The 25,943-nt window shown below is 53.5% G+C and overlaps 5 protein-coding genes across 14 annotated transcripts; 4 read left to right on the top strand and 1 right to left on the bottom strand.

The window, feature by feature from the left end:
- Positions 1-110: 110 nt before the first annotated feature.
- Positions 111-766, top strand: LOC144213689 (protein S100-P-like). Its single transcript, XM_077742262.1, has 3 exons — positions 111-137; positions 249-455; positions 599-766. The coding sequence occupies exons 1-3, from the start codon at positions 126-128 to the stop codon at positions 749-751; spliced, it is 372 nt and encodes a 123-aa protein (XP_077598388.1). The 5' UTR covers positions 111-125; the 3' UTR covers positions 752-766.
- A 1,170-nt stretch (positions 767-1,936) lies between these two features.
- On the top strand, positions 1,937-10,322 carry kiaa0232 (KIAA0232 ortholog). Of its 3 annotated transcripts, XM_077742252.1 has the most exons (9): positions 1,937-2,240; positions 3,182-3,332; positions 3,429-3,995; positions 4,097-4,237; positions 4,351-4,420; positions 4,488-4,575; positions 4,649-7,985; positions 8,068-8,176; positions 8,295-10,322. In XM_077742252.1, the coding sequence occupies exons 3-9, from the start codon at positions 3,753-3,755 to the stop codon at positions 8,384-8,386; spliced, it is 4,080 nt and encodes a 1,359-aa protein (XP_077598378.1). In that variant the 5' UTR covers positions 1,937-2,240; positions 3,182-3,332; positions 3,429-3,752; the 3' UTR covers positions 8,387-10,322. The 3 variants fall into 3 exon arrangements, with proteins under 3 accessions (XP_077598378.1, XP_077598377.1, XP_077598379.1); XM_077742251.1 differs by lacking the exon at positions 3,182-3,332; XM_077742253.1 differs by lacking the exon at positions 3,182-3,332 and having other exon boundaries at positions 1,940-2,240; positions 8,318-10,322.
- Positions 10,323-10,759: 437 nt separating this feature from the next.
- Positions 10,760-15,342, top strand: tbc1d14 (TBC1 domain family, member 14). 3 transcript variants are annotated; one of them, XM_077742257.1, is made up of 13 exons: positions 10,762-11,175; positions 11,403-11,931; positions 12,036-12,159; positions 12,888-13,006; positions 13,131-13,213; positions 13,256-13,498; positions 13,568-13,636; positions 13,702-13,790; positions 13,873-13,944; positions 14,022-14,150; positions 14,221-14,330; positions 14,693-14,951; positions 15,032-15,342. In XM_077742257.1, exons 1-13 carry the CDS (start codon positions 11,154-11,156, stop codon positions 15,086-15,088), a joined length of 1,905 nt encoding a protein of 634 aa, XP_077598383.1. In that variant the 5' UTR covers positions 10,762-11,153; the 3' UTR covers positions 15,089-15,342. The 3 variants fall into 3 exon arrangements, with proteins under 3 accessions (XP_077598385.1, XP_077598383.1, XP_077598384.1); XM_077742258.1 differs by having other exon boundaries at positions 10,765-11,175; positions 13,274-13,498; XM_077742259.1 differs by lacking the exon at positions 14,221-14,330 and having other exon boundaries at positions 10,760-11,175.
- A 119-nt stretch (positions 15,343-15,461) lies between these two features.
- LOC144213546 (transmembrane protein 272-like) lies at positions 15,462-25,684 on the top strand. Of its 5 annotated transcripts, none has more exons than XM_077742058.1 (6): positions 15,462-15,566; positions 22,821-22,890; positions 24,687-24,804; positions 24,882-24,932; positions 25,001-25,207; positions 25,328-25,684. In XM_077742058.1, the coding sequence occupies exons 2-6, from the start codon at positions 22,840-22,842 to the stop codon at positions 25,576-25,578; spliced, it is 678 nt and encodes a 225-aa protein (XP_077598184.1). In that variant the 5' UTR covers positions 15,462-15,566; positions 22,821-22,839; the 3' UTR covers positions 25,579-25,684. The 5 variants fall into 5 exon arrangements, with proteins under 5 accessions (XP_077598184.1, XP_077598181.1, XP_077598182.1 ...); XM_077742055.1 differs by lacking the exon at positions 15,462-15,566 and adding an exon at positions 20,404-21,128; XM_077742056.1 differs by lacking the exon at positions 15,462-15,566 and adding an exon at positions 20,404-21,128 and having other exon boundaries at positions 24,690-24,804.
- ntn5 (netrin 5) lies at positions 17,717-22,466 on the bottom strand. Of its 2 annotated transcripts, none has more exons than XM_077742053.1 (7): positions 22,383-22,466; positions 19,231-20,393; positions 18,972-19,160; positions 18,747-18,896; positions 18,631-18,681; positions 18,478-18,561; positions 17,717-18,399 (listed from the first exon to the last, which is right to left on the bottom strand). In XM_077742053.1, exons 2-7 carry the CDS (start codon positions 20,381-20,383, stop codon positions 17,882-17,884), a joined length of 2,145 nt encoding a protein of 714 aa, XP_077598179.1. In that variant the 5' UTR covers positions 20,384-20,393; positions 22,383-22,466; the 3' UTR covers positions 17,717-17,881. The 2 variants fall into 2 exon arrangements, with proteins under 2 accessions (XP_077598179.1, XP_077598180.1); XM_077742054.1 differs by lacking the exon at positions 22,383-22,466 and adding an exon at positions 21,530-21,908.
- Positions 25,685-25,943: the final 259 nt, after the last annotated feature.

Raw genomic sequence — 25,943 nt, forward strand, 5'->3', positions numbered from 1 at the left:
GTCTCGCGTACACGTCGAAAGAAGACAAAAGACACACGATCCAATGCTGCTGAATTGAAAAGGCCGCTCCTTAAAACCTGCGGTATCAAGCAAACATCATAAAGAAAGTCATTGTAGGAGAATGGATGCACAAGCAGGTGTGTTTGACGTTTTTTATTGTTCTCCGTAAGCCAACCAGGTGGTTCAACCTGATGAGTGACATTAACCGTCCGTCCCCGCCCTTCAATCTTCGTACGTGTGTATATAAGGGAGGCCCGAGTTGGCCTCCGCCACCCGTCAGTCGCTCGTCCGCGGATCTCTCCAAAATGGCCAAGGAACCCACCCAACTGGAATCGGCCCTCCTCGCGCTGTGCAATGTCTTCGACAAATACGCCAAAGAAGAAGGAAGCAAGAGAACCCTGAGCCAAAAGGAGGCCAAGACGATCATGGAGAAAGAGATGCCCACGCTTTTCCAGGTAACAGTGTTCAATGTCCGTGGAAGCCAAACCAAACAAGTCTCCTGTATCATTTGACTTCAGTGGTTTATTTCTTGGTGTACAGATTTTGATGGCAGGCGCCACACATTTTTTTTCTTGATTGATCTTTTGTGTGCACGCAGATTGGAAAGGACCGCCCGGAGAAGGCCGATTTTTTCCATGATGTGGATCTGAACAAAAACGGAGAGATGGACTTCATGGAGTTCATGGGGCTCGTATCCAGCCTGACCGTGCTCCTTTATGAATTTCATGGGGATTGTTCATGGGGCTCGTAGCCAGCCTGACCGTGCTCCTTTATGAGAGTTCACCTCATTAAAATGACTTGCTCACTCTGAACAATTGGTGTCAGTCTTTTCTCGTTCGTTTGGTCGTCGTACAATTCCGAGCAAGAAAAACCTGTGGTCCAACTTACCCGTCAACGGGTTTTGCATCCCTCTAACGGCCGTCAATAGTACTGCTTCTTTAAAAGGCCTTGTATTTCTACCGCTGTACAATTTCAGGGCAGGAACTTTTTGGCTTTCTGTTTCTTCCCTACAGTATATAGATTTAACCATGTGGTATTATCCGGTTAGGCCAAAGGTCACTAAAGATAAAGGAGTGACCAGATTGACAGGTTGATCTCGCTCTACGCAGAGGATAAAGAATACGTGGCCGCTTTCGCCGGGGTAGCCGAGCCCAGTCGGAACGCCGGCACAAAGGCGCCAGTCGTGGCGTACGAGTGTCTCACCTTCGACCTACATACAGGCCGGTCACGCAAGAATCTTTTGAATTGAAGACACTCATCGCAAACACATTTTACACGGTAAAAAAAAAAAGAAACAGGCACGCACGCACGCACGCACGCCCGGAATGTACTGATAATGCACAGTCGATGCACCACGTGACCATCCAAGTTGAAATAAACGGCCCACTCATTCACGGGGATCACATGACGGGGAGAGCGGACTCCAATCGGGAAAGTCGGCCTCGGGGATGTTTCCACCAAGACAAGTAGGGCTTTATCCGGCTTCTCACAAACGCTCCCACACAACATTGGGACTTGATGAGTGATTGTTTTGCAGATATTGATTGGCAAATCCCACACGTCCAGCTAATGACTCGATCAATAAGGTGGCTGCGGGGTTCTGGATGCAGATCCACATCAATGCAGGTCAGGAAATGACATAGAGTTGGTCACAGATTAGACTAGAGTGGAAGTAGGGACTCACTATTTAGTGACATTGTAAAGTCCATTGGGCTGTCAACTCGTCAAACTGTGTAGAGTCGATGAAAGAAAACAAAAACAATTACGTTTCATGTACATTTATTTTTTCTAAAGTAGTGTGATTGCCGGGATGACACTATAGTCAGTATACTATGCTGGAACCTGACGTACTAGTTGCGTTTCTGATGCAATCCTCTGGCGGAAGGAGCCGGTATCTGGTAACAGGACGGCGGAGTTTAGCCTCGTTGCCTAGATACCAACTCAGTAGGCGGCGCATGAATTGCTGTCCTCACGGTGAAACTGGATTCCCTGGTCGGCCATCTTGACTCTGTCAGCAGCACTCATTGAAAGGACCGAGCTTCCGCTCGCTCGAGCCCGAATGTCGCCATTTTCCCCATTACGGACGGAGTGGCAGCGGACGTGAAAACAGCGCCATTTCTGTCGGCGTCCATGATACGCTATGCTACCGCAGCGGATTCCTGAGCCCGAGCTCGGAACGGCCGCAAGACACAAGTAGCCTCTCCCTTTCGGTGTTCCTCTCCTCTTCGGCCCGCTCTCAGGTATGTGGGGCGGCTAATGTGTGTTGCTTTGCTATGCCGGTGTTCCATTTTGATTCCCCATGCGTACGTCCGTCGCCTTTGCTGGGTGACGACATGGCGCACATTTTTGAAGGGAACAACTGTCAGTCTTCTCCAGTAGCCTCCTCTACTCTAGTCGTTCTTTTGGCCAAAACCGTCGACCCACTCCGAAATAAGGGGTACTTTCTACCTCCCCCGACATTTGACATGTTCCCAATAAATGAGTCGGCCGAATGTCAACGGGTCGCCGCCGCCGCCGCCGCTTGTTAGCTTAACGGTGTGGCGCCTGTCAGAGCTCAAATGTCACCGCGCGTTTTTTTGCCGGACAACCGGCCGCAGAAGCCCCCCAAAAATCAAATGTATACTCTGCCAAAGTTGACATTCGTCATGTTTATACGCTGCCCCTATGAATTGCACATGAACAACTCCGTTAGCTCGTAAGCTAATATTAAAGGTCGGTCGCTGGTTCACCTAACCTTGTTTGACTCTACAGTAATGCTAGCATGCTAACTTAGGAAGGCGCTTTGATCATACCGCCTTTTGCTAAAATGTTGATATACTTGGAAAAAGGACACTTTGGGTCAATTTATGTGATTCATTTAACACCGGACTGGTATTTCCGTCTATGGCAGACAGTACTCTCAAGCATAAAAAGTACCAAAAGTGTAAAAGTCATGTATTTGTACTTCCATATGTAGCTAATAGTTGTATATAGCGGTGAACGTACGGTGTTTCCACAGCAATATATAATAGAGAATTCTCTGTGTCTGTTTATTAAAGCTACATTTTAAAGTTTAATCCAGAAATACTCATTTGAGATGGCCCAGTTTGTGTTTACTGAACATGACATGGCCTCAACTCGTTTCTTCCCCTCACCAATTAGTTTCTCACTAGCAAATTCATTTGTTCATTCCCTGCCAAAGATTCCACGTGAAGGAGATTGGACGGCTATCGCCTTGAGTGAGTCCATTAGGCCAGCTGAGGTAGCGTCAAACTGGACCTCCATTTACAACGGTGTTAGTCCGCTGCGCGTCTTTAAGCTTCTTAGCGTTGTCCTTTCGACGTTTCTTAAGGGTAACCCACAGCGGGCCAGCTCCATTTAAGCCGGTCGGGGCTTTTTGTATAAAGTTCTTTGCAAGAAAAAAAAAAGAGGATTGTCTTCCGTTTCAGGTGGCCATCGCCGCAACGTGGCCGACTCCGAGTGATGCCGCCCCCGGCTTTTTGGCCGCCAGCCGCAGACGCCATGCCCGACGAATAAGAGCCCCCTATTTGCTGAAAGCAAGGGGTAAAAAAAAAAAAAAAAAGAATCCCTCATGCCTCCTCAGGTAGAACCCCTTGAGCGCACCCCGGCGGAGTGATCGAAGCGAGGTTCCGCCTCTCGCCCTCCCCGCCCGCGCACTATCTTCCCCCTCCCCGCCCCACCGTCCGGCGACAAAGCACTCGGCGCAATGGCGATGCCGGCCCGCCCGAGATGAACAAAGCCCTGAGGTCTAAATGCGTCCGGTGAGCACGGATTCGGACGGTCCCGCCCCTCCCGAGAATCTCTCTCGCCCCTTCCCGTCGGCGGCCCCCCGGCCCGCGTCGGAGATGTCCCTGTTCCAGTCTTTGGGTCCGGTGCAAAGCTGGTTGGGCCAGGAGTTGGAGAAGTGCGGGATAGACGCCATGGTCTACACCCGCTATGTCCTCAGCCTCCTCCTGCACGACAGCTACGACTACGACCTGCAGGACTACCTTCACGTGAGACCTCTCCGTGTGCCGGCGGCGGCGGCGGCGGCGGCGGCGGCGGCGGCGCCCCACGTCCGTCCTCCCGCTCTAATCTCTTCCCATTTGTTTGACAGGAGAATGACATCTTTTTGGGCTGGGAGAAAGGAAGTGGGAAGAAATGGGGCAAGAGTAAGAAGAAGGGAGGGAGCGACCTGAGTCTGGAGGAAATGAAGAAACAAGCGGCCGTGCGGTGTCTTCGCTCCGCCTCCGATGAAGTAAGATCGCCCGGCCGGCAGCTAACGTAGCGTTAGCGCCACGGAGCGAGAGGAAACCGCCGTGGGATGCCGTCGAGTCTTGACCTCTGAATCTGTCTTCCCTTCCGTTTCAGAACTCTGGAGTTGAAAGCCTGGTGGAGGAGCTTTGCTTCAAACTTCGGGACATTCAAAACAAACAGAAAGGTCGGTCGCATCCGCATGGTATTCGGTGACCACGTCGTGTGTCTGACTGTACGTTGTGGCCTTGCAGAGGAAAAAAACATCCCAAAAAAGTCCGACGCCACTCGTTCCCCCGAGCGAGTCCAGTCCCCCCCCTCTTCGAAGGACCAGGTGGAAATGTAAGTGGCGTGCGCCGTGACGGCCTCGGGCAGACATTTCCCGGCAAACCTCCATTCCCCGCGTGTCTTTCAGGTACTACCAAGCCTTCCCGCCTCTGTCCGAGAAGCCCGTTTGTCTCCGAGAGATCATGACCGTGTGGAACAAAAGCAAGGCCTGCGCGTACTCCAGCTCATCGTCTTCGGCCGCTCCGCACACCGGCACGGACACTTCCTCCCCAAAAGATTGCAACAGCGAATGCGAGGCCGGCAAGGAGCGCAAGGCCGACGCGCGGCCCCCCGCCGCCGCCGGCGCCGACAGGGGCCACCAACGGCGCGGCAAGAAGGAGAAAGAGAACCGATACCGCGGCGCGGCGCCGCCGACCGAAGACGAGAACGCGCTCCACTCCAAGAGACAAGCCAGACACCGGTGCGAAAGCAAGTTTCGCACCCGATCCTGGTCTTCCGGCTCCAGCGAGGCGGGCTCCAGCTCCGGCGGGAACGCCGGCGACAAGCCTTACAGAAGCAAGGCGCTCCGAGTGGGCCGCAAATCCAGAGAGGCCGGCAAGACCAAGCGGCAGCGCAACGGCGGACGGCCCGGGCCTCGGCCCAAGGAGGAGCAACGCAATCCGGGAGGGAGGCCGCTGGCCCCGGCGGGCGTGGCCAGACCCCCACAGCTCTACAGAAAGAGCAGGCGCTCGCTAAAAGAGGGTCACAAAGAGCCCGTCCGGGCGCAGGCCAAGGAGATTGGCTGGCAAGAGCCAAAGGCCAAGGAGTACATGGAAGAGCCGCTTTGGTACACCGAGCCCATCACTGACTATTTTGTCCCTTTTGGCAGCAATCAAAGCAAGCTGGAAACAAAGTATCGAAGCCAAGTGGGCTCCCCGCGAGACCCCGACGCCACCCGGGGCATCCACGGGGGCCAGAGACCCTACCTGGCCGCCGGCTCCTTCGTCGACGGTCACTTTGTGGAAGCGCCCGCCGCCGGCGGCCCAGCGGAGGAAGGCGGCCATTTAGATGACAAGCATCTGCCCGAATTCACCGACTTCTATGAAGTCGATATTTATCAATCCATATTGGATACCAGTGCCTCAAACTCGCCGGGGGAGAGTCGGATCCTCGGCATGATTCGACAGAAGAGCAAAGAGCAAACGGAAGCGTCTTTGCTGTCGGAAGAGCCGCCGCGGCGGCGGCGGGGGGAAAGTGCAATAAGGCCCGACTCGGCTCCGGCATCCCGCCACTTTCTGACGGAGGACCTGGACAACCTGGCTCAAGTCTGGGGATGTTGCTCGCCGTCCACCTCGGACGACGTGGATGGGGAGAGCTTCACGGGCCAATCGCCCGTGCGCCTCTCCCCCCTCTTCGATAGTATTTCCCTCACCCTGGGCCATCTCTCCGGAAACCCGGCGGAGCGCCACGCTCCCCGGGCCGCCGGCGAGCCGCCCGGTTTGAACTCGTCCCGTTTCTCTCTTTTCCAGCTGCAGTACGACAGCGGCGCCGGGGGCGATCCCGGGGGCGATCCCGGGGGCGATCCCGGGGGCGATCCCGGGGGCGATCCCGGGGGCGATCCCGGGGGCGATCCCGGGGGCGATCCCGGGGGCGGTCTGGAGCCGCACGCTAACAAACAGTCTCGTTTGCTAATATGGACCAAAAATAGTGCCTTTGACGAAACGGAACACTGCTCCAACCTTTCGACCCGAACGTGTAGTCCGTGGTCGCACTCGGAGGAGACCCGTTCGGACAACGAGCACGCGTCCGTACCCGGCGAGGAGGCGGCGGCGGCGGCGACGGCGGCGACGGCGACGGTTCCAGCTCCAATCGGCACGGAAGAAATCCACTGTGTCATCCCTCCTATTTCCGGTACATATCTAGAGGAAGAAATTTTAGACTTTTTGCAGGACGAACCTGGCCACAAAGTCCTGGAGGAGGAGGAGGAGGAGGAGGAGCAGGCCACGGCACCCTGCCAGAGCTACACCAAAAAATCCAAATTGGAGTCCCTCTGCGGAATAGCGCTGGAAGAAGACGACAGCAAGCGCTACGGCCCCGCCCTTTTCTCGGACGACTCCGGCCCGCGGACGCCCGGCTACGACATGTGGTCCGCCGTCCGGGAAGTCGAGTCTGCGGCGAGGCCGGCCGGCCAGAAGATGGGCCGGGAGGTCTCGCCCGGAGCTTACTGCCCGGAGCCCCGGTCCGGGGGCGCCGCCGTCCGGGGACCTCCGGCCGGAGCGGTGCGGCGCTCCGAGTACCACCTGTGGGAGGCCAAGAACGAAGAGCGGGACTTGGGCAAAAACAAGTTAGACGACGCCGCCGCCGGCGATTACACCACTCCGTCCAGGCCTTGGGACTTGCGAAGAGACCACGACGCCTCGTCCTTCATCATCGGCGGGGTGTACGGTGAGTTCAAGACCTTGAGCCGCCACGAGAATTGGGCCGTCGAGCCTCCTCGGCAACACTCGCCGCCGCCGTCCGCCCCCGGCCCCGAGATGCTGGCCGTCGCCGGCGCGGACCTGCTGGTGAAGAAGGCGGGCTGCTTCGCCCCCGGGTACCGCCGCCTGCGGAGGCCCCTGGTGTCCTTGGGCCCCGGCGAGCGCGCCCTCCCCAATAAGGGGTTTTCCTTCATCTTCCGTGAAGATTTGCTAGGATCCTACGACGGCTCGCGGGGCAAAGAGCGTCGGCTGGAGCGCCGCTTGGAGCGAAGGCTGGAGCATCGGCTGGAGCATCGGCTGGAGCATCGGCTGGAGCATCGGCTGGAGCGACGGCTGGACTACCCCTTCGCCCCCTTCCACCTGAGCGACCCCTTCTCCAAGCTGCTCCACGTGGAGTGCTCCTTTGAGCCGGAGGAGGTGTCTCCCTTCGGCCCGGGCTTCAAGCCCAGATCCATCCTCTGCTCCGACTCGGAGAGCGAGGCCCCGTGCCCGCAGATTTACGGCTTGGACCAAACTCGGTACCGGGCCATCCGCATTTCCCCCAGGACTCACTTCCGGCCCATTTCGGCCTCCGACCTGTCGCCCGGCGGCGGCGGCGCCGGCGGCGCCAGCGACTCGGAGGCCGAGGCCGACAAAGACCAGGCGAGTTTTCCCGTCCCTCCTCCGCCACCGGCGGACGTCTTCGAAGATCCTCAGGCGGATCTGCGGCCTCTGGAGGAGGACGCCGAGTGCGAGGGCCCCTATTACGGCAAGTCGGAACTGGAGTCGGGTAAATTCCTGCCCGCCCTGAAGAAGTCGGGCATGGAGAAGAGCGCCCAGACCTCTCTGGATTCGCAAGAAGGCCCCGTCGCCGAGCAAGAGAGATGTTGGGACTGCCAAACGGCGGCGGCGCCGGTGTCCCTCCAAAAGGAGGAATACCCGGGGGCCAAGCAGGCCTACATGTGCTCCGCGGCCGGCCCGCTGTCCAAATACAGGATCGCCTACGACTTTGTGGGAAATGTTCCGGAGGTGAGTCCTTTTGCCCGAGGGCTCCCTGCCCTGGGACCGTGTGGGTGGTGACGGCCATTTTGTCTCTTTTGCCCCCTCGTAGTTCCCTCTGTTGAATATGGGCGGAGCGGTCGGTAGCGGCAACCAGGACGACGAGCGCTGGTGGCAAAACGCACTCTGCCCGCCTCTGTTTCCTGGATCACCGTGTACAGGTAACCGAGGCTCTTTAAGACCGCCGGTATCGGAAATTCTTGATGGCGTTTGACTTCCCCCGTTGTAGAAATTTTTAACATTCCAGCCGTCATTGTTGATTTTTTTTCTATCCTAAAGTCCCTGATTTCCCCCCCCCCCAGGGAGCAGCAACATTTGAGTTGTCCACTTGGCGAAGCGGACTGGAGTCGGCAAGAGGAAACGTTGCTTAAATGCGGCGCCCGGACGGCCACGACGGCCACGACGGCCACGACGGCCACGACGGCTTTTGTTCATCTGCGAGGCGCCAAAGCTAAGCTAGGCTCATTTGTGTGGCTTTCCACGCCACTCCCACACATGCATAACTGCTGGTTTTTCCAATCACTAACCCGATGCTTGTGTAATCAATCAGATGGAAAGAAAAGAAAAAAATAAGATAAGACAAAAACGAAAAAAAAAAGAATTTGCCTTTGGGTGAAGCATTTTAGAATCTTGAGACTAGCTAGCGCCCACCCACTCTTATTTCACTTTTGCGATGATCACCATGTTTTTTTTTCTCCCAAAGAGTTAGTGGCGTCTGAGTGGTTGTGCATGTGTGTTTGCCAGGCTAGTCTCACTTCTGTGTGTGTGTGTGTGTGTGTGTGTGTGTGTGTGTGTGTGTGTGTGTGCGTGCGTGCGTGCGTGCGTGCGCGTATTTAAAGAAAAACAAAAAACAAAGCTAAACATAATTGCTGCGATCTGGTAGTGCGCTTTGGCTTCATCTTTTGGGGAGAAAGTTCATTTATTTTTGGGGTTCTGATTTTCACTTTTCTGTTGTTTGATTGGATGGATTTAGGAAAGAATTGGAGAACGCGTGCAGACTTTCTTCCTGGAAAACTGACTCGTAAATCAACTCTTTGGGCGCCATTGACGACGACCGACGTCCGTCTGCGGGACTCTCTGATTGGCCAACTCGTCTTTTTCCTCCCCTAAACGGATTGGACGTCTGTCGCCGTCACTGGCCAATAATGAGGTAATGTAACATTTGAATTGTCTAAAAAAGAAGAGATGTCAACCTGGTGAAGCAAAAATGCCATCATGACATAATAATCCTGATGATATCCTTTTCGAATGAACGCTGTGCTTTTTCTTTGATTTGCCTCAACGTATATCTTGTGGACATTTTGAGTCATATTTTGTTACATGTGAACAAAAAAAGTCGCAGTAGACGTGATCGTGCATTTATTTTCTCGAAATTCAGCAAAGAAATTTGAATTTATTCATGAATTGGGCTTTTTAATTTCATTTTTTTTCTGGCTGAAGGCATGTAGGAAGGCCTTATTCTAATTATTTTCGATTATCAAGCACAAAATATTCCCACCAGTGCGCTTTTGCTCGGAAAAAAAAAGTGACGTTCAGGGCCCACTTCAGTCATCAGATGCTCAGGAATTTTTTCATGTATACTTTAATCAACGTCAACAACAACAAATTTTAAAAATCAGCTTTGGCAGAAACCCGATTCTAACCGCCATGTTGACATTTCCTAGCAAGCCACAAAGATAATAGGTTTTATTTAGACCTTATTATGATTTAAGGAGAGGAGGGAGAGTAAACAAAAGAGAAGAATAAATAATAATAATAATAATAATACATCGAATTTGGAGGGGAAAAAAAGCCATTGACTGCATAAGCAATGTGGAGGGATTTTCCGAAAATTCCCCCGTGGGTTTCTATGCAATGTTTTGGCACATGTAAACTTTCAAGTGGAGAAAAGTCCATGACATTTTGCATGTTTTTTTTTTTTCTTTCTTGTTTGGACTAAATGACACCATGTGTTTAAGGGGAGCTGAAAAGGCAGCATGCAAACATCAGCTCATCGTTTGAGGACTTGATTTCAAGGTATTTTGGCCCAATCTGGACAGAAAAATTGGTCGACAATGTGTGTCTTGAATTTATCATTTCAAAGAAAACCCAAAAAAATGAGAGTGAGCGACTTGTTTAGGTCGGCTGGAATGGAAGAACATTAACTTGTCATTTCATTCCTTCCTATTTGTTGTGCCCATTTTTACCCACAAAGTAGCCGTGTGTGTGTGTGTGTGTGTGTTCTGACTTCATGTACACCCTCCAGTAAATGATTTTCTTTCATTGTGGATTCCATTAACATCTAATAAAAGGGTCAACTTAACGGAACCCGCAACTTGTCTTCAACTTTTTACCTCGGATCTCCTCGTGGTGGGCGTGTCCAAATTGATTTCATGTCACTCTTTCAATGCTAGCCCACCTCACAATGTGCTGTGGTAGTTAGTAGAAGTGAAATTATGCATTTGTTTTTTTCCCTCAAATGGATCCTTACATTTATTCATTTTAATGACAATACTATGCTGGGCAACACAAATAACAGAATGGAATGACAAATAGAGGCTGCAAAATATTGGTAAGATTTTGAATGCAATTCAAAATAAAAATTATGAGGAAGTATCTATGTATTTTTGAAACAAGCTGTTTTTAAAATAATCCTTTTACAACCTGTGTGTGTGTGTGTGTGTTTAGAAATGTGTATTGGCAGCAATAAGGCAGGCAGGCAGGCAGGCATCTTGGTGAAGGTGATCGATTGATGATGTCTGGCTGCGGACAGGTGACTTCATCAACTCCGGCTTCGATTGCATTCCGTGTCAACTTACTTTTATAAAATGGCGGCGGAAACACATACACAGGTACAAGTCATCCACTAAAGCCACTCCAACTTGTTGTTGTTTTATTCCACCAGCATCGCCGACATCGGACGCACCATTCGCTTCCGTTGACGCCACCGTAACATGGCCTTTACTTTATAGCCACCGACTTGCGCTCCGAGTGCTTCTGTTTTATTTCTTATTCTTCTTTGATTCGCCAAATGACCTCGCGGAAGTGCTTTTGGTGCACACACAGTTGCGTCGAGGAGAACCGGGGGGTCGCCGCTTCGCCATGGCGCGTTCCAACCTGCGGACGGCGGCCGGACACCTGTAGCTTCGACGGCCTCCGATGGCGAACCCGAGCCGCTGTGGTAAGTTGTCCGTCCGACCGACCGACCGACCGACCGAACGTCAACGCAACTCTTATCAATGGAGTTTGGACTCGAGTTTTAAGTCAATGCACCTGATGCTTCAAAGTAAAGTCTTAAATGTGGATTTTGATGCAAGTGGCCTTTGTCAAGTATCAGGAAATGTTGCTTGTTAGCTATGCATATGTATCCTGAAAGTCTAGTCTGGTAAACTTTGTGTTGACTTGTAGGCTCATCCGGAGGGGCGCTGGTCTCCAACTTTTCTGACCCGGAGCTCGAACCCGCGTCCGCTTCCACCTTTCCCGGTGGTCCACGCAAACTTAGTGTGGAGCCGGACAGCCAGAGTCTGACTTCCCAGGACTCTGGTATCCCCACGCTGGAACTCAACCTCCCCGGAGGAGACTCTCCCGCCACGTTGACCTTGGACGACGGGGCGTCCGCCATCCCGCGGGGGGGCGGCGCCCGCCGGACGTTGAACCGCGGCGGCGGCGACGACGACGCGTCGGTGTGCAGCGCCTCCAGCGCCAGCACCGAGCTGTCGGCGTCCAACGAGGACGGGCCGGATTTCACCGTCACCTGCGACTCCAGCGCCATCGTCACCTTGGGGACGGACCACGGGCGCCCGGCCCCCTTCTCGGACGTCTCCCTGACCACTCCGGACTTGGGGGGCCGGGCGGGGGCCACCCGGCCGGGATTCCTCGGGACGGAAGAGGACGGCAAGCAGAAGAAGTTGGGCTCTCTGGCTGGCTTGTTCAACAGGTGGCTTTTGCTCTTTTGCCGGAACTTTTTGAGGGCGGGGCAAAGGGTACTGGTCCACCGGTTGCACTTTCTCACGTGCTCTTGTACCCGTCCCCCTTTTTCAGGAGCCTCTTTGCCAGGAAAGTCAAGGACAGTCACTCGGAGGAACAGCGGGATGCCGGATGGAAGCTGTTTGGGAAGGTGCCGCCGCGCCAGGTGCCCAACAAGGACCCCAAAAGGATACAACAGGTAATAATACTCATACTTGGCTCCTTTTTGCCTGGGCTTTTCCTTAAAAATAGTGGACTTCCTAAACCATTTCCGGTCTAGAAAGCCGTTTCAAGCTAGCAGCCCTCCAAATGTCCCCTAAGAGAAAGGGCGTGCGCGCTTTACAACCCGATCCGCGGCTGTAATGTCATATCTGAGCTCCAATTTCCTGCCCTTTTGTCTTGGAAAACCCGCCGGAGCGTTGCCTTTGGACTCGCCGTCTTAGTTGGCCTTAGTACGCTGGTTGCATTTAGGCAAGAAGAAGTGCTCCTTGAGCCCCCTTTTTTTCTGGGATCGACTAGAAAGACTATCAGGGCTGCACAGAAGCCCCATTGTTTTCGTGCGGCGGCTAAAAGGGGGAGCGCGCGCACCAGCGTCCGTGATACGGCGTGGCTCGGTGGCGCGAGGGGTGGAAGGGATGTCACGAGGGTGCCTGGCTTCCCTGGCGGGAAGCGTCCGGACTCTGGCTGCGGCTCCACTAGCTCGCGGCTAGCGGGGGGGATGGCGTCCGACTAGGGTTCGGGCCCGGACGCAAACTCCCGGCCGGCCACCCCCGGCGTGGAACCGCCGCCCGCGTTCATGGTGAGTGCGCGTCACGGAAGGGTGCCGGCGATATTGTCTTCTTAGCACGGGAGTCTGTATTTTGGCTTTGACGGGAGCTCTATTTTGGCTTTGACATTTGGGCCCCATTGAATTTGTATTTCTTTTAGGAATATGAAAGAAAGAGTGGCAGAAGCGGAAGTGCCATGTGGCCCAGGCAAAACGTGAGGAAAAACCTGGACTTTGAGCCTCTCTCCACCACCGCCCTCATCCTGGAAGCCCGACCCGCGTATGTAAACACACTCTTATTGACTTTGATGGCTTATCACGTGTGGGCCTTTTACGTTGGCATTCCCCACATTGTTTCTGTTCGTAAATGCCGGCAAATACGTCCGTCCGTCCGTCCGTCCCAGTAACCTTCCGGCCAAGTCCACCGAGGAGGCCGAGAAACATCGGCAGGAATACCAAGAGATGGTGGCCGAGGCCAAGAAGAGAGGTAAGAGCACGGTCTAGGTCTTGGCACCCGTTCCGATCCCAGCGCCTGGCTGGCCCGCAGAGTTGAAGGAGGCCCAGAAGAGGAAGAAGCAGCTGGAGGAACGCTGCAAAGTGGAGGAGAGCATCGGCTCGGCCGCCCACACCTGGAACCGCCACATCTTACCCAACTGGACCTCCATGTCGGGGACTCGGCGAGCCAGGGAGCTGTGGTGGCGGGGCATCCCGCCCAGCGTCAGGGGAAAAGTCTGGAGCCTGGCCATGGGCAACGAGCTCAACATCACCCACGGTAAAGGACGGCGCCTTGGCTGGGGTGTCTGTCGGCTCTGACGTGACCCCTGACCTCTGTGTCGGCTAGATCTCTATCGCATCTGTTTGGCGCGGGCCAAAGAAAAATGGGGGACCGCGCCCGAGACCCTGAGCCAAGGTACGGACCACGCTGGGTTTTCCCGGGCCGTCTGATTGACCCCCCCCCCCCGAACCCTTCCCCAGACGCTGGTTCGTCCAACCGGGAGTCGAGCTTGGAGCTGATCAAGCTGGACATCTCCAGAACCTTCCCCCAGTTATGCATCTTCCAGGAGGTCAGTGGGTGAACAGCGCCCCCCTCCCCCCATAAACCGGGTCGGGACGGGCGTCCGATTGCGTTCTGTGCTCCTCATCAAGGGTGGGCCCTACCACGACGTGCTGCACGGCATTCTGGGAGCCTACACTTGCTACCGGCCAGACGTCGGCTACGTGAGTCGCCCTTACTGCGGCCCGTGTGGATGGTCGGCGGGCATTTTACCACAGGGCCCGTGGCTTTACGTGGCTAGGTGCAGGGAATGTCCTTCATCGCTGCGGTGCTGGTCCTCAACCTGGACACGGCCGACGCTTTCGTGGCCTTGGCCAACCTGCTCAACAGACCTTGTCAGATGGCCTTCTTCCGAGTGGACCACGGTCTGGTCAGTGAGCGCCGGTACCGGTCTTCCCGTGGCGTACCCGTAGACGACCGCGTCTGCGCTCCTTTCTCAGATGTTGACCTACTTTGCTGCATTCGAGGTCTTCTTTGAAGAAAACCTACCAAAGCTCTTTGCCCATTTCAAGAGAAACAAGCTGACCCCCGATATTTATTTGATCGACTGGTGAGGCGATGGAAAGGGGGCGGGCGAGCGGGGCCGGCGGGCGAGCGGGGCCGGCGGGCGAGCGGGGCCGGCGGGCGAGCGGGGCCGGCGGGCGAGCGGGGCCGGCGGGCGAGCGGGGCCGGCGGGCGAGCGGGGCCGGCGAGCGGGGCCGGCGAGCGGGGCCGGCGAGCGGGGCCGGCGAGCGGGGCCGGCGAGCGGGGCCGGCGAGCGGGGCCGGCGAGCGGGGCCGGCGAGCGGGGCCGGCGAGCGGGGCCGGCGAGCGGGGCCGGCGAGCGGGGCCGGCGAGCGGGGCCGGCGAGCGGGGCCGGCGAGCGGGGCCGGCGAGCGGGGCCTTTCCCTTCTGACCTCCCTTCCCCTCCCAGGATCTTCACCCTGTACAGCAAGTCTCTGCCACTGGACCTGGCGTCCCGCGTGTGGGACGTGTTCTGCCGGGACGGCGAGGAGTTCCTGTTCCGCACGGCGCTGGGACTGCTGCGCCTCTTCCGGGACGTTCTGACCGGCCTGGACTTCATCCACATGGCGCAGTTCCTGACCCGGCTGCCCGACCTCATCCCGGCCGAGCGACTCTTCCAGCAAATCGCCGCCGTCCACATGACCAGCCGCAACAGAAAGTGGCCCACGGTAGGCCCCACCCGCATTGGCCCCGGGGGGTGTCCGCTATGAAAGAAAGTTTTTTTTTTTTTTTGCCCGTTCCTTCCAAGGTCCTGCAGATGTTACAGAGGGACCCGGAGCGAGGGAGTCCCGTGCCGAAGCCCTGAAGAGGCCGACGGGAGGTCCCATTCTCAACCACGGGGTGCCTTAATCTCCGCAAAGTGGCCAAATGCTTTGTGGCTGGCTCACTGACTTGAAATGTAGTTCCCCATTGGTGGTCCCCTTTGAATTGTTACACGTGCAGGGCAATGAAAGCGCCCTGGTTTGTCATGAATGTACACTCTGATTGCACTTGTCCTGTCTATGATTTGCTGTTGATTGCGTTCATTGCTTTGGAGCAAATAAAGGAGTTTTCAAATGGCCCACGCTTCAGTGTCTCTCTGTCCTTTCGAGTGCACGCACGCTTCATCTGGCTTCAAGTGTCTTCTGCAACCATATTGACATATTTCTCCCGTCCCCCAAGGTGACCCGATGGCAGCTTTTTTTTTTTTTTTGATGACCGAAGGCCACTTTTTGAAGGGCAATGACACGAGTGATGAGCCCATCTATCTGATGTCATCTGGCCTCTGGCAACAGCCACCTCATGTAAGTTTCTTCTTCACATTAATTATCGCGTTTCCCCATAGAAAATGCGTTTATGCTTGGCTCCCTGTAATGGCCTTTGCAGTCTCTCAGATTTTTTTTCCCTCCCAGGCTAGGGAATTGTTTTGTTTGGGTTGTCCTGGAAACCCCATAGGTTGGCTCCATTAAGCTGTAAGGACTGATGGTGTCCACAGGAGGGCAGTGTAAGAGCGGTTGAGTGAGCTTTGGAAAACTGACGCACGCAAATTTGAAAGTTCCTGCGCCGTACGTTAGTGTAGAATTAAATATCTTCATCATTTAAAAAAAAATATATATATATATGTATATATTCAAATATATAAATATATTTATTTATATATTTCAAAGCCTGTATTTTTCTCGTTGGAATTGAATGTTAAGTTCAGTATTAAACTCACCGTTAGTGTTGGGAATTATTTTAAATCAAGTTGATCAAATACAGGGATTTATCCAAATCTTAATTTTATATTTGACCTTTCCAATATTTAGTAAATAATGTAAAAGAAGGGACAGTAACAAACCTTTAATTACAAAGATAGGTTTCCACTCAAAGGAGGGAATACAGTCTAATGTTTATTACAAATAGAAGTTAAAACAAATAGGAGACTTTGCGGGGTTAAAGAAAAAAAGATAGAGGTAGCATATGTGCTACTTGCCGTGCTAAAGCGCTGAATCTTTCTGCCACATGACGGACACGGCGTGTCCAGACCACCCACTTGACGGACCACCATCCGTTAGACAAGATCAAAATACAAATGGGCCTTCTTTTCCGTATCATCTATATAATATAATCAATCTATTACTCAAAATGCCTTATATAATGCTTTAAAAAATCCCATTTTGCCACCAAAAGAGTTTAGAGATTTAAAATATATATATATATTTTGATGCCCATTTAAAATGTGAAAGTTTTCATTGGAATTTATTTTAAATTGGAAAAACATTTTCCCCCGACGTTGCGCACGGTAGGGAAAACGGGTCATAGGTCACCTCCCCGGGCTTGAAATGCCGATTGGTTTCGCTTGGAATCAAACTAGGCTGAAAAAAGGCCAGCCGCCAGCGCTACTGGGCCGCCACCTGGACCTTCCGGGGTTAGGGTTACGACTTTTGACAATTCAGACGACAAATCATGTTGGTGGGGGGGGGGGGTCGTTCGGCCAAATCCAAAACACTCCGCTGCCCCTTAAACCACGTGAACGCAAAGTCCGTGGACGTGGTCGTTGCCTTTTATGGGAAGAAAGTGGAATCATTTTACCAGCGTGCCGAAAAGTGACAAAAGTATGGGGAGTGTGTCCGCCGTATGGAAATAGAAAATCCAGCTGGGGAAGGGCTCTCGTTCAATGGCTCCCATTCCATAGCGCCTTCAAGACATTTCAAAGGCAGCCCAAAATTGCCCGTGACGGGGGATTGAACATCTCGTGTTAGCGTTGGCCGCAAGACACCAAAAGAGAATCTGTGTGTGTGTGTGTGTGTGTGTTGTTAGAATGGATACAAAAGTACTATTATACTATCTATTTCCATTGATTTTGTTATATCTTGTAGCTAAATTAATTGGTCATGAAATTATTTCAACTCATATGACTTGTAAATGGGAATTATTCTTATGAATATGGACGTATTCAATAGAAAGATGAACCGATCTGCCGTCTGGGGTTGCGGAGAAAAGGGTAGGGGGTGGGGGGTGGGGGTTGGCTGGGCTCGCTCCGTGCGAAAAACATGGCCGTGTGTCGTCCACGCCAGCCAGAGAGGCTTAAGTTGTCTGTTAGTGTCCGTGTAAGTGTGTGCCTTCGGGGACTTTGGGGGGATCAAACGCTCATGTCGTCGGGCGCTGGCGGGAAGAGACGGCTAATGACAGGTGCTTCCTGCGCGTACCCTCAATCTGGCAGGTGCAAAGCCAAGGCCAGATAGTTGGCCTCTTAGGCAGGCATTTGATCGCTTCCTGCCAATGACGCCCCACAGCCAATCAGTAAGCGTCCCCGACTGCAAATAGGCCGGCTTCCTGCCAATGACGCCCCACAGCCAATCAGTAAGCGTCCCCGACTGCAAATAGGCCGGCTTCCTGCCAATGACGCCCCACAGCCAATCAGTAAGCGTCCCCGATAGGCCGGCTTCCTGCCAATGACGCCCCACAGCCAATCAGTAAGCCTCCCCGACTGCAAATAGGCCGGCTTCCTTCCATCTGTCTTTGCAACGAGGCCCTCCGAGGCGTCACTAGCTAACACGCACCAAGGCCTTTTTATTTATTTACAATAACGACCATAGCTAATAAGTAGAAAATGTCAGAAACTTTCACTGTGCTTTTATTCACCGCTGTCCCCCGCGTTAGCTCGCAGGTGAGGGGGCAAGTAGCCCGTGGGCGGCTCCGGGGGCCCCCCCGGGGCAAGCCGGAGACAGCCGCCCCTCTTGTCCTGCCCCCGAAAGGCCCTGAGTTTGGGGCTCCAGTGTTCCCGCCACTGGAGGGCCAGGGTGGAGCGGTCGGCCACCAGCCGGCTCTCGTCCGGGGCCCGGCCCCCCCGCTCCCGGTCGGCCACCAGCCGGCTCTCGTCCGGGGCCCGGCCCCCCCGCTCCCGGTCGGCCACCAGCCGGCTCTCGTCCGGGGCCCGGCCCCCCCGCTCCCGGTCGGCGCCGATCAGCAGGAAGGTCCGGCCGTCCCGGAGGGCGGGGCAGCCGCAGGCCAGGTCCCGGTCCGGGACCCAAAGGGACTGGGGGCCCCTGCGCAGGCGGGAGGGGGAACCCCAGCGGAAGACCACCTGGACGGAGATGGAGAAGTTCCACCAGGGACCGGAACGCTCCTTCCCGTTCACCTGGGCTTTGAGCACTGGCAAACGTGGACATCCGCTCACTTTGTGGACACAAAGCAATGTAGAAAAGCTGGAAAAGCTCACTGGCAACCCACCGTAGTCTTTGAGGCAGTAGGTGTCCAAGTTCATCCTGACTTTAGCCTGCCATGGCGGCTGGCAGTGGGACGCACACTCCTCATCTGCAGGGGGAGGCTTAGCGTTAGCACCCGTCTACACTTCCCCCGCCGCGGCCGGCCATTTTGGCTCACCGATGGCGTACCGATGCCGGAAGACCGGAGTCGGAGCCGCGTCTTCCGTCACTGCAATCGCAAAGACAGCCACGTCGTCCTCTGGTAAAGGCGGCGAGGCGCCCGGTGGGACTTACGGACGCAGGGGCGCAGTGGCGACGTGCCCCGTTTGTATCCCGGGGCGCAGCGGTTGCACCCGAGGCCGGTCACCCCTTGCCGGCACAGACACTGACCCGTGGTGTTGTTGCAGCCGCGGCCCACCGCCCCCAGGGGGTTGCACTGGCAGGCTAGGGGGAGGAAAAGAGCGGGTTTAACCGCGCAAAAGCCGGGGGAAACCCGCACCTCCCTCGACAGACACTGACGTCGGCAGGCCCGGCGGTGGCCCGGCGGCTTGCTTTGGTCCCGGGTGTAGCCCGCGTGGCAGTACTGGCAGTGGCGTCCCGCCGTGTGGTGGCGACACTTGAGGCAGACGCCGCCGCTGCGCCGGCCGGACTGCTGGAAGGCCTCCGTGCTGAAGCGGCACTTCTTGGAATGCCCGTTGCACTGGCAGGCTGCGGCCGACACAAAGGCAAAAGACAACGGGTGGAGGCGGGCTGGCCGGCCGGCGGCTGCTAGACTCACCCACGCAAGGGTTGGGCTGGCTGGGCGTGGCCCGGTGCCAGGGTCTGTCCAAGTAGAAGTCCTCGCACACGTCGCAGTCCGGCCCGGCCGTGTGATGCTCGCACACGCAGCGGGCTCGCCCCGCCTGGTCGCGCCGACACTTGGAAGCGTGGCCGTTGCATTTGCAGCGGCCCCCCACCTGCAGGTCCGACAGGCCCAGAAGGGGCGGGGCCGAGCCCCGCGGCTTTCCGCCGACGGCGGCGGGGGGGCGGTTGTTTCGCCGTTTCCTGAGTTCTCGCCCTTTGCCCTCTCTGCTCCGGTCGCAGTCTCCGTTGGAGCAAAGGAGCCACGGCCTGGCGGCGCTCTGGCCAACGTGGTCGGAAGCCTTTCTGAAGGGAGCGCCCCGCCCCAGGGTCACGTTCTTTGCGTCTGCCTGCCCAGCCTCCTCCCATTTCTGGTGGAAGACCACGCGGATGTCCGTGGCCGTCACCCAGTCTTGCAAGGTGGGGCTGTAGTCGAAATCGGGCCAGGACGGGCGCCCGTCCAGGGTCGAGAAGGCCAGCACGGCGCCGCCCCGTCGCCGCTGCAAGGGCCGGGGATCGGAGCACAGCGCTTCCGTCTCCTGCCGCCTGCTGGCGGCCGCCGTGCGGGCGGCGAGACCAAAGTCCCCCAGACAGTCGGCGGAATAGTGTTGCATGGGCCTCCACGTCTTTCCGTAGTCCATGGACTTGAAGACGGAGACGGACGGGGGGTCCCACGGCTCTGCGCCGTGGCAAAAGCGCAGACTCACGTAGGCGATCTCGAAGCGGCGACCCAGGGGCACGCTCAGCACCCAGTCCCCGCCGTCCCGGCTGCCCCGGGCCCGCCGGCAGGTCAGGTTGTGAGGATTTTGGGGCTCCGTCGGGGTCCCCGCGGCGTCTCCGCCGGAGGCCGAGCCCGGCGGGGAGCGGCCGGCCTCCGCCGAGACGCCGCGGGCGGCGTCGATGAACTCGGACAGGCAGTGGCGGGGACGGCCGTCCGCTTGATAGCAGGGGTCCTGCGGCGAAGTCCAACTCAGGGGGCGGGGGGACGGCGAGGACGGGAGAAGGGGACGGGGAAGCAGGTACAGGAGGAGGAGGACCACCGAGGTGGAGGCGGAGGTGGAGGCGGGGAGGGAAAAGTCTCGGGACAACATGTCAGCCAGCCTGCGGGAGACAAGACCACGGGATGAGCGGCGTGGCTTTGAGCAAAGTTAGCGTAGCTTCCCAGCTGGAGCCCCAGCCCAAGCCCAAACCGGAACGGATCCATCGGAACCCGGCCGGGAACTCCAATGTTTTTTCTCCCCGGCCCCGGCCGACAAATGTCTTCCCGCCCCTTCCAGATGGCGAGCGGCGGCGGCCGGCTGGCCGGCCGGCGTAATTCATCCCGCTGTCAAGATTTGACTCTTTGTTAGTCTTGGAATGCGGACAAAAGCAACGACGGAGCCCCCGGAACACAGACCACCTCCCGCTATCTGGCAACATTGTCCACGTGGAGAAGGCCGGACGGACCCCCCCGGCCGGCGCGTCACCTGGCCCCGTCGCTCTACGGCAGCCCTAACGAGGGGCTGACACTGACGGCCGGCGGGGGCCTCAGAACCCGAGGCGTCGGGTCGTCCTTCTGGAAAACACCCAGCTTCCAAATTGACGGTGACGGATTGCGAGCGGGCAGAGCGGGCCCCGTAACAAATTGAAAAACCAAATCCGGACCAGCGAAAAGGAAAGTGACCACGCCGTACGGACGGACGGACGGACGGACGGATCCCCGAAATGAATTTGTCGGCGGGACGACGGCGGCAAATACTTGCCAATGAGTTGAGAAGAACGCCGGAATATGGGGAGCCCCCGAAGCCTTCCAAAGTCTAGCATCAAAGTGTGTATTTTGGACACCTGTCGGCGCATGTAAGCGCTCGCACTTGTTTGTTCCTTTGCAATTGTCCGCAGAAATCCAACCCTGCCGCCCCGTATTCCCAAAACGCATTCCTGGCCTGCATATGTGTGTGTGTGTACGAGTGTGTGTGTGTGTGTGTGTGTGTGTGTGTGTTATTCCACACGCAAGAGATTCCAGCCGTGCCGTTTTTGGTCTAATCGTCTAATTTTAGTGGTGGAAGTGGCGCAAAGTGGATTGAAATGCACTTGCTGGTGGTGCTGGTGGTGGTGGTGGTGGTGGTGGTGGTGGTGGTGATATCTTTAGCTTCAAGGCCTCCAACTCAGAATACACACAAGATTATTTTTTTTTTGAGACGTAGGAGTTACTGCCAAAGAAAAATGCAGCTCAAAATGACCCGTTAAAACTAGCTTACCTTTTCCTTGAGACTTAATGTGGTGTATCAAATTGAATAAATAGATGTGATCCAAATAAATGTGGATCTCCAATTGTTGTGGGGCCTCTTCCCACGGAGGCTTCACGTGTTGATATTGAAAAACAGATGGCCGTGAAATCATTGCCATTCCAAAGATGAGCCGCGCTGGTAAATGTGGCCGCCGCCGTCGCCGCCGTCGCCGCCGTCGCCGCGTACAAAAGTGTCAATGAAATCCACATGCCGCCGCCGCCGCCGCCACCCGGGAAAAAAAATCTTTTATCGGCCAAAAACACACCAAAAATCAACAAAGAGGCCCCATCAATTTAAAAAAAAAGGCTTCTGGCTGAGTGCGCGTCCTTCCAAGCCGTGTTTTTGTGGCTTCTTGGATTTCTCTGGCAAAAGATCACAACGTAAAAGATCTTCCATCTTGGAGATTTACGACGTGGCTTTTGCAACTCCACTTGCGTGATTTGGGAGAAATGCTTTTCATGATTAAAGCCGTGTTTTCACTCGCCGGCCGCCGCTTAATCGCGCGCGGCTAATTGCGTGCTTTTACTTCCATTCCGGGAAGGATGGTGTTTGCCCAGCTGCGTCATTTTAAGGCCTTCATTTCATGATGGCGTGCAAAGATCCAATTGGCATTAAACGCGGCGCTTCTTTTATCAACCATTTACATACAAAAATATACATTTATTTAGTTGCTAAAATCACTAACACGTGAAATAATAATTCCTGCATTGACGGTAGATACATTTAACACAACGATGTGAACTTTAAAAGTAAAAATGTCGGAATTTGGTTGCAAAATAGCCATTTTTTTGGGGAATTTTAAAAGAAAAGAGGCAAAGCTCACCATGCGCGTCCCCCCTCCCGAGATGCTTGTTCTCCCAGAAAAGTGTCCGTGCGCACATCCAGCTTCAGCACGGCTGTCTTCTGTCTTCAACAAAAAAAAAAAAAAGAGAAAGGAAAGCAGGAGGGGGAGAAGATTAAAAAAGGAGTGCGCTGGCTGGCTGGCTGGCTGACGGGCCTGTTTTTCAAAAAGGAAGGCCTGCCTATTATGCTACAATCTACATATTTTATTCTATTTGGGACATCATTTTAATACTAAAAAAAACATAATTACTAGTGTGTTTTTTGTGTCTTTATGTCCGACATAAAAACACACACACTTGCAAATGGATGAGGCCTGCAAAATATTGTTTTGTGACTACTGTTTATTGCATTGTGGATTCTACACAAGCTTTTTATGTAGAAACTAAGCGCTCACTGGATTTTTTTGTTTACATTTCAGCTGCCCGTGGACCACCAAAATGGACGTCCAATTCATTTCAACTGGGAAGACTGGCCAAGGACAGCTACAGGTAGGCAATTCTTTACTATTATTTGTCAAATATAGAAGGAAAAAATGAATTTTTTGAAGGGATTTGAAGGGTTAGCAAGAACAATTCTTGTCTCATTTTGGAATGTTTTGGCTTGTTGAAATGGCGTCAAGCCACACTTGGCTTTTGAGAGTTTGTCCGTGTCCGGCGGCGGGCCTCGTCTTCTCGTCTTTTCGTCTTCTTCTCGCGCTCCATTTAGTCTTGACTTGAGTGGAAATGGAAGCTAATTGGCGGCATGCGCGAGATGGTTGTCAGATGGGAAGAAAATTTGATACAGATGGGAGTCAAAAGGGAGGGAGGGAGGGAGGGAGGGAGGGAGGGAGGAAAGTCTTGATTGGTGTCTTGGAGAAAAGAAATCAAATAAAGAAGGCCATAAAAAAATGTGAGACGTGAAAAAAGAAGAAGATGAAGCAGAACGAATGCAGGGAGGTGCCCGTCATACCTCATCATACAACTATTTATACAATGATTTTGGATGGCAGATTTATTAACACATGGGGAGAAGTCAAAAACTGCAGTGATATTTATTGTAGGGAAAATTTAAAAACATATATATAATATATAATTTCATGGTGGATCAAGCCATTTTGGGATTGAATTGCATATAATGCCAAGTCCAATAACGTCAACAACAAAAAATCTATAAAATCTAGAGATGCAAATGTGAAAAATTCAGTTGATTTCAGTTTTGAAACCTTGTCATTTGTTGAGAGGATAATAGCAAAAGGGATGTTTTGAGTGCCAACGACGTTGACAAATGTGGGTGTGCAAACATTCTGCTTTAAAATTCATCGGAATTTGTTACGCATAGACAGTTGGACCAAGGCCAGCAGCGGATAGACAAATGTTCTTTCTTCAAATTATAGGTCTATCACCCTCAATTGGCTAATAATTCTCTGTGTATGAGTCATTTTGTGCACTTTAACATTTGGAAAAATCAAGTGAGAATACATTGGAGTCTATTTGTTTGCTTTAGATGCCCTCCGGTGGCTGTCTAGGGTATTGCACGTCTCCTCTATAGTCAGCCGTCGAGATTCTTTTCAAAGCTTGTATTTTCAATATAAACTGTATAAAAGTTGAATTGGCGTGGTTAAAAGTAGCAAGAGTTTTTTTGCTACTAACTTTGAGACATTTTACAAGAGTGAAGGAGGCCGATGCTTTCCAAAGAATATCGGAAGGAATTTTAATGACATGACACAGGTAATCCATCTCTTCTCGCTGACGTCATGGCTCGCCACAATCATTCACCTGGACCCATTGAAAGAGGGGTGGTCGTCGTTGCCAGCTTAATTAAGAGGAATTTCATGTATTATATATATATATATATATATATATATATATATATATATATATATATATATATATATATATATATATATATATATATATATATATATATATATATATATATATATATATATATATATATATATATATATATATATATATATATATATATATATATATATATATATATATATATATATATATATATATATATATATATATATATATATATATATATATATATATATTATAAAGTTATCCAATCCGGTCCAATTCAATTTCTTGCCATATATGGACCAAGACCCCCAGGGCAGGGGCGTGGGTGAGCTTTTACTAGTATCCGTTTTTCTTTGGAAAGGTGAGGCAGTCTCCTTGTTTGGGAAATGATCTTTTTTTTTTGTTGTGTCCCCGGGAATGCGGTTCATCCACTCACTCCCACGCGTGTATAGCGAATATATGGCTGGCTTCTGATTGTCATTTGCCATTGGCAGCAGGCTTTGGAGCCGCCACCACCGCACGCACGTAAGACCGCCACCGCCGCCGCCATGATCTGCTCTAGCGAGTCTGGTTTTTATGACCATGTTAAAGAGAAGTCTGCACGCAAACGAGGTGAGAGTCCGCCGTCCTCAAGTGCTCCTCCGCTTGAATTTTTCTAATCCTAAAATTCCTCCCTTTTGTTTCTGCAGTGGTGGATATAGTGTGTCATAGCGCCCTGCCCATCGCCCAGATCGTCATGGGTAAGTGTGGCGGAGCTTTTGAAGGCCGGGAACTCTTGTTGGTAAGCCCTTGTGGCGTGTGATTTCAGGTGCGCTGTACCTGAACGACTGCCCCCTCCAGCGCCACATTCCCATTTACCTGGTGGTGGTGGGCGTCTTAGGGCTGGTGATGGCGCTGTCCGTCTTCCTGCCCTGGTGCAAAACGGACAAAGAGGGCTCCCTGGTGCGTGCGAACTGTTTGTATGTCGTCTGGAACTCCCTGTGTGGCTTTTTTCTCTTCTGCTGGTTCATAGCCGGTAAGTCGGGCCTTTTTTCATTGCGGTGTCGGACCGTGTATACCCAACGGCGTGTTGTTTTGCGTGCTTGTGTGGCCCGGAAAAGACCATCCGGAGGTTTGCTTTGTCCGTCTCCTGCAGGGAACGTTTGGATCTACTCCATTTACGAGCCCAACTACTTGGAAAACGAGGGCTTGTACTGCAATGAGAAACTCTATCTGTTTGCTTTCTGGACCACCACGCTGACCTACATCCTGTTAGCTGTCACCCTGTTCTGCAACACATCCGGGTACCGAAAAAAAGAAAAGGAGAAGAAGAAGAAGAAGAAGAAGAAGAAGAAGAAGAAGAAGAAGTACAAAGCCGCCGACAGGCAGGAGGAGGATTCCGTTTAAAACCCTTTCCGTACGTACCCCTTTAACCGCGGCTGACTGAAGAAGGGGCGAGTCTCGTAGAGCTTTGTGAAACTATCCAATGTTGAAATATCTCCACAATGTCAAATAAAAAGAATCCCCCCTGTATTGGGAAACAGTGATTCCTATTCTTGACTTGGACTGGACTTCCCAGACGGGATGGACAGAAGACAGAACACAAAATTAAGATAAGATCAAATAAAGACGTTTTTTTTTTCAAAATGAGACGTCAAAAAAGAATCAGAACTAATGCAGGGAGATGCCCTTCAAATCGCATCATCCAACTATTTACACTGATTTTGAATGGCAGATTTATTGCCACATGGGGCAGAAATAGGAATAATATT

This window comes from Stigmatopora nigra, chromosome 20 (assembly GCF_051989575.1).
Source record: "Stigmatopora nigra isolate UIUO_SnigA chromosome 20, RoL_Snig_1.1, whole genome shotgun sequence".
Lineage (NCBI taxonomy): Eukaryota > Metazoa > Chordata > Actinopteri > Syngnathiformes > Syngnathidae > Stigmatopora > Stigmatopora nigra.

What these genes read in the sequence shown, in the direction of transcription:
- LOC144213689 (XM_077742262.1), top strand. An exon ending in AGATGCCCACGCTTTTCCAG is followed by an intron (nt 456 to 598) that starts GTAACAGTGTTC and finishes GTGTGCACGCAG; the next exon opens with ATTGGAAAGGACCGCCCGGA.
- kiaa0232 (XM_077742252.1), top strand. Translation starts at nt 3,753, where the DNA reads ATGCGTCCGGTGAGCACGGATTCGGACGGTCCCGCCCCTCCCGAGAAT. An exon ending in TTCGCTCCGCCTCCGATGAA is followed by an intron (nt 4,238 to 4,350) that starts GTAAGATCGCCC and finishes CTTCCGTTTCAG; the next exon opens with AACTCTGGAGTTGAAAGCCT. An exon ending in TTGTGGGAAATGTTCCGGAG is followed by an intron (nt 7,986 to 8,067) that starts GTGAGTCCTTTT and finishes GCCCCCTCGTAG; the next exon opens with TTCCCTCTGTTGAATATGGG.
- tbc1d14 (XM_077742257.1), top strand. Translation starts at nt 11,154, where the DNA reads ATGGCGAACCCGAGCCGCTGTG. An exon ending in ATCCTGGAAGCCCGACCCGC is followed by an intron (nt 13,007 to 13,130) that starts GTATGTAAACAC and finishes CGTCCGTCCCAG; the next exon opens with TAACCTTCCGGCCAAGTCCA. An exon ending in AGTTATGCATCTTCCAGGAG is followed by an intron (nt 13,791 to 13,872) that starts GTCAGTGGGTGA and finishes CTCCTCATCAAG; the next exon opens with GGTGGGCCCTACCACGACGT.
- ntn5 (XM_077742053.1), bottom strand. Translation starts at nt 20,383, where the DNA reads ATGTTGTCCCGAGACTTTTCCCTCCCCGCCTCCACCTCCGCCTCCACC. An exon ending in CCACCGCCGGGCCTGCCGAC is followed by an intron (nt 18,897 to 18,971) that starts GTCAGTGTCTGT and finishes TCCTCCCCCTAG; the next exon opens with CCTGCCAGTGCAACCCCCTG. An exon ending in CCGGCATCGGTACGCCATCG is followed by an intron (nt 18,562 to 18,630) that starts GTGAGCCAAAAT and finishes CTCCCCCTGCAG; the next exon opens with ATGAGGAGTGTGCGTCCCAC.
- LOC144213546 (XM_077742055.1), top strand. Translation starts at nt 21,061, where the DNA reads ATGGGGAGCCCCCGAAGCCTTCCAAAGTCTAGCATCAAAGTGTGTATT. An exon ending in GAAGTCTGCACGCAAACGAG is followed by an intron (nt 24,805 to 24,881) that starts GTGAGAGTCCGC and finishes TTGTTTCTGCAG; the next exon opens with TGGTGGATATAGTGTGTCAT. An exon ending in CATCGCCCAGATCGTCATGG is followed by an intron (nt 24,933 to 25,000) that starts GTAAGTGTGGCG and finishes GTGTGATTTCAG; the next exon opens with GTGCGCTGTACCTGAACGAC.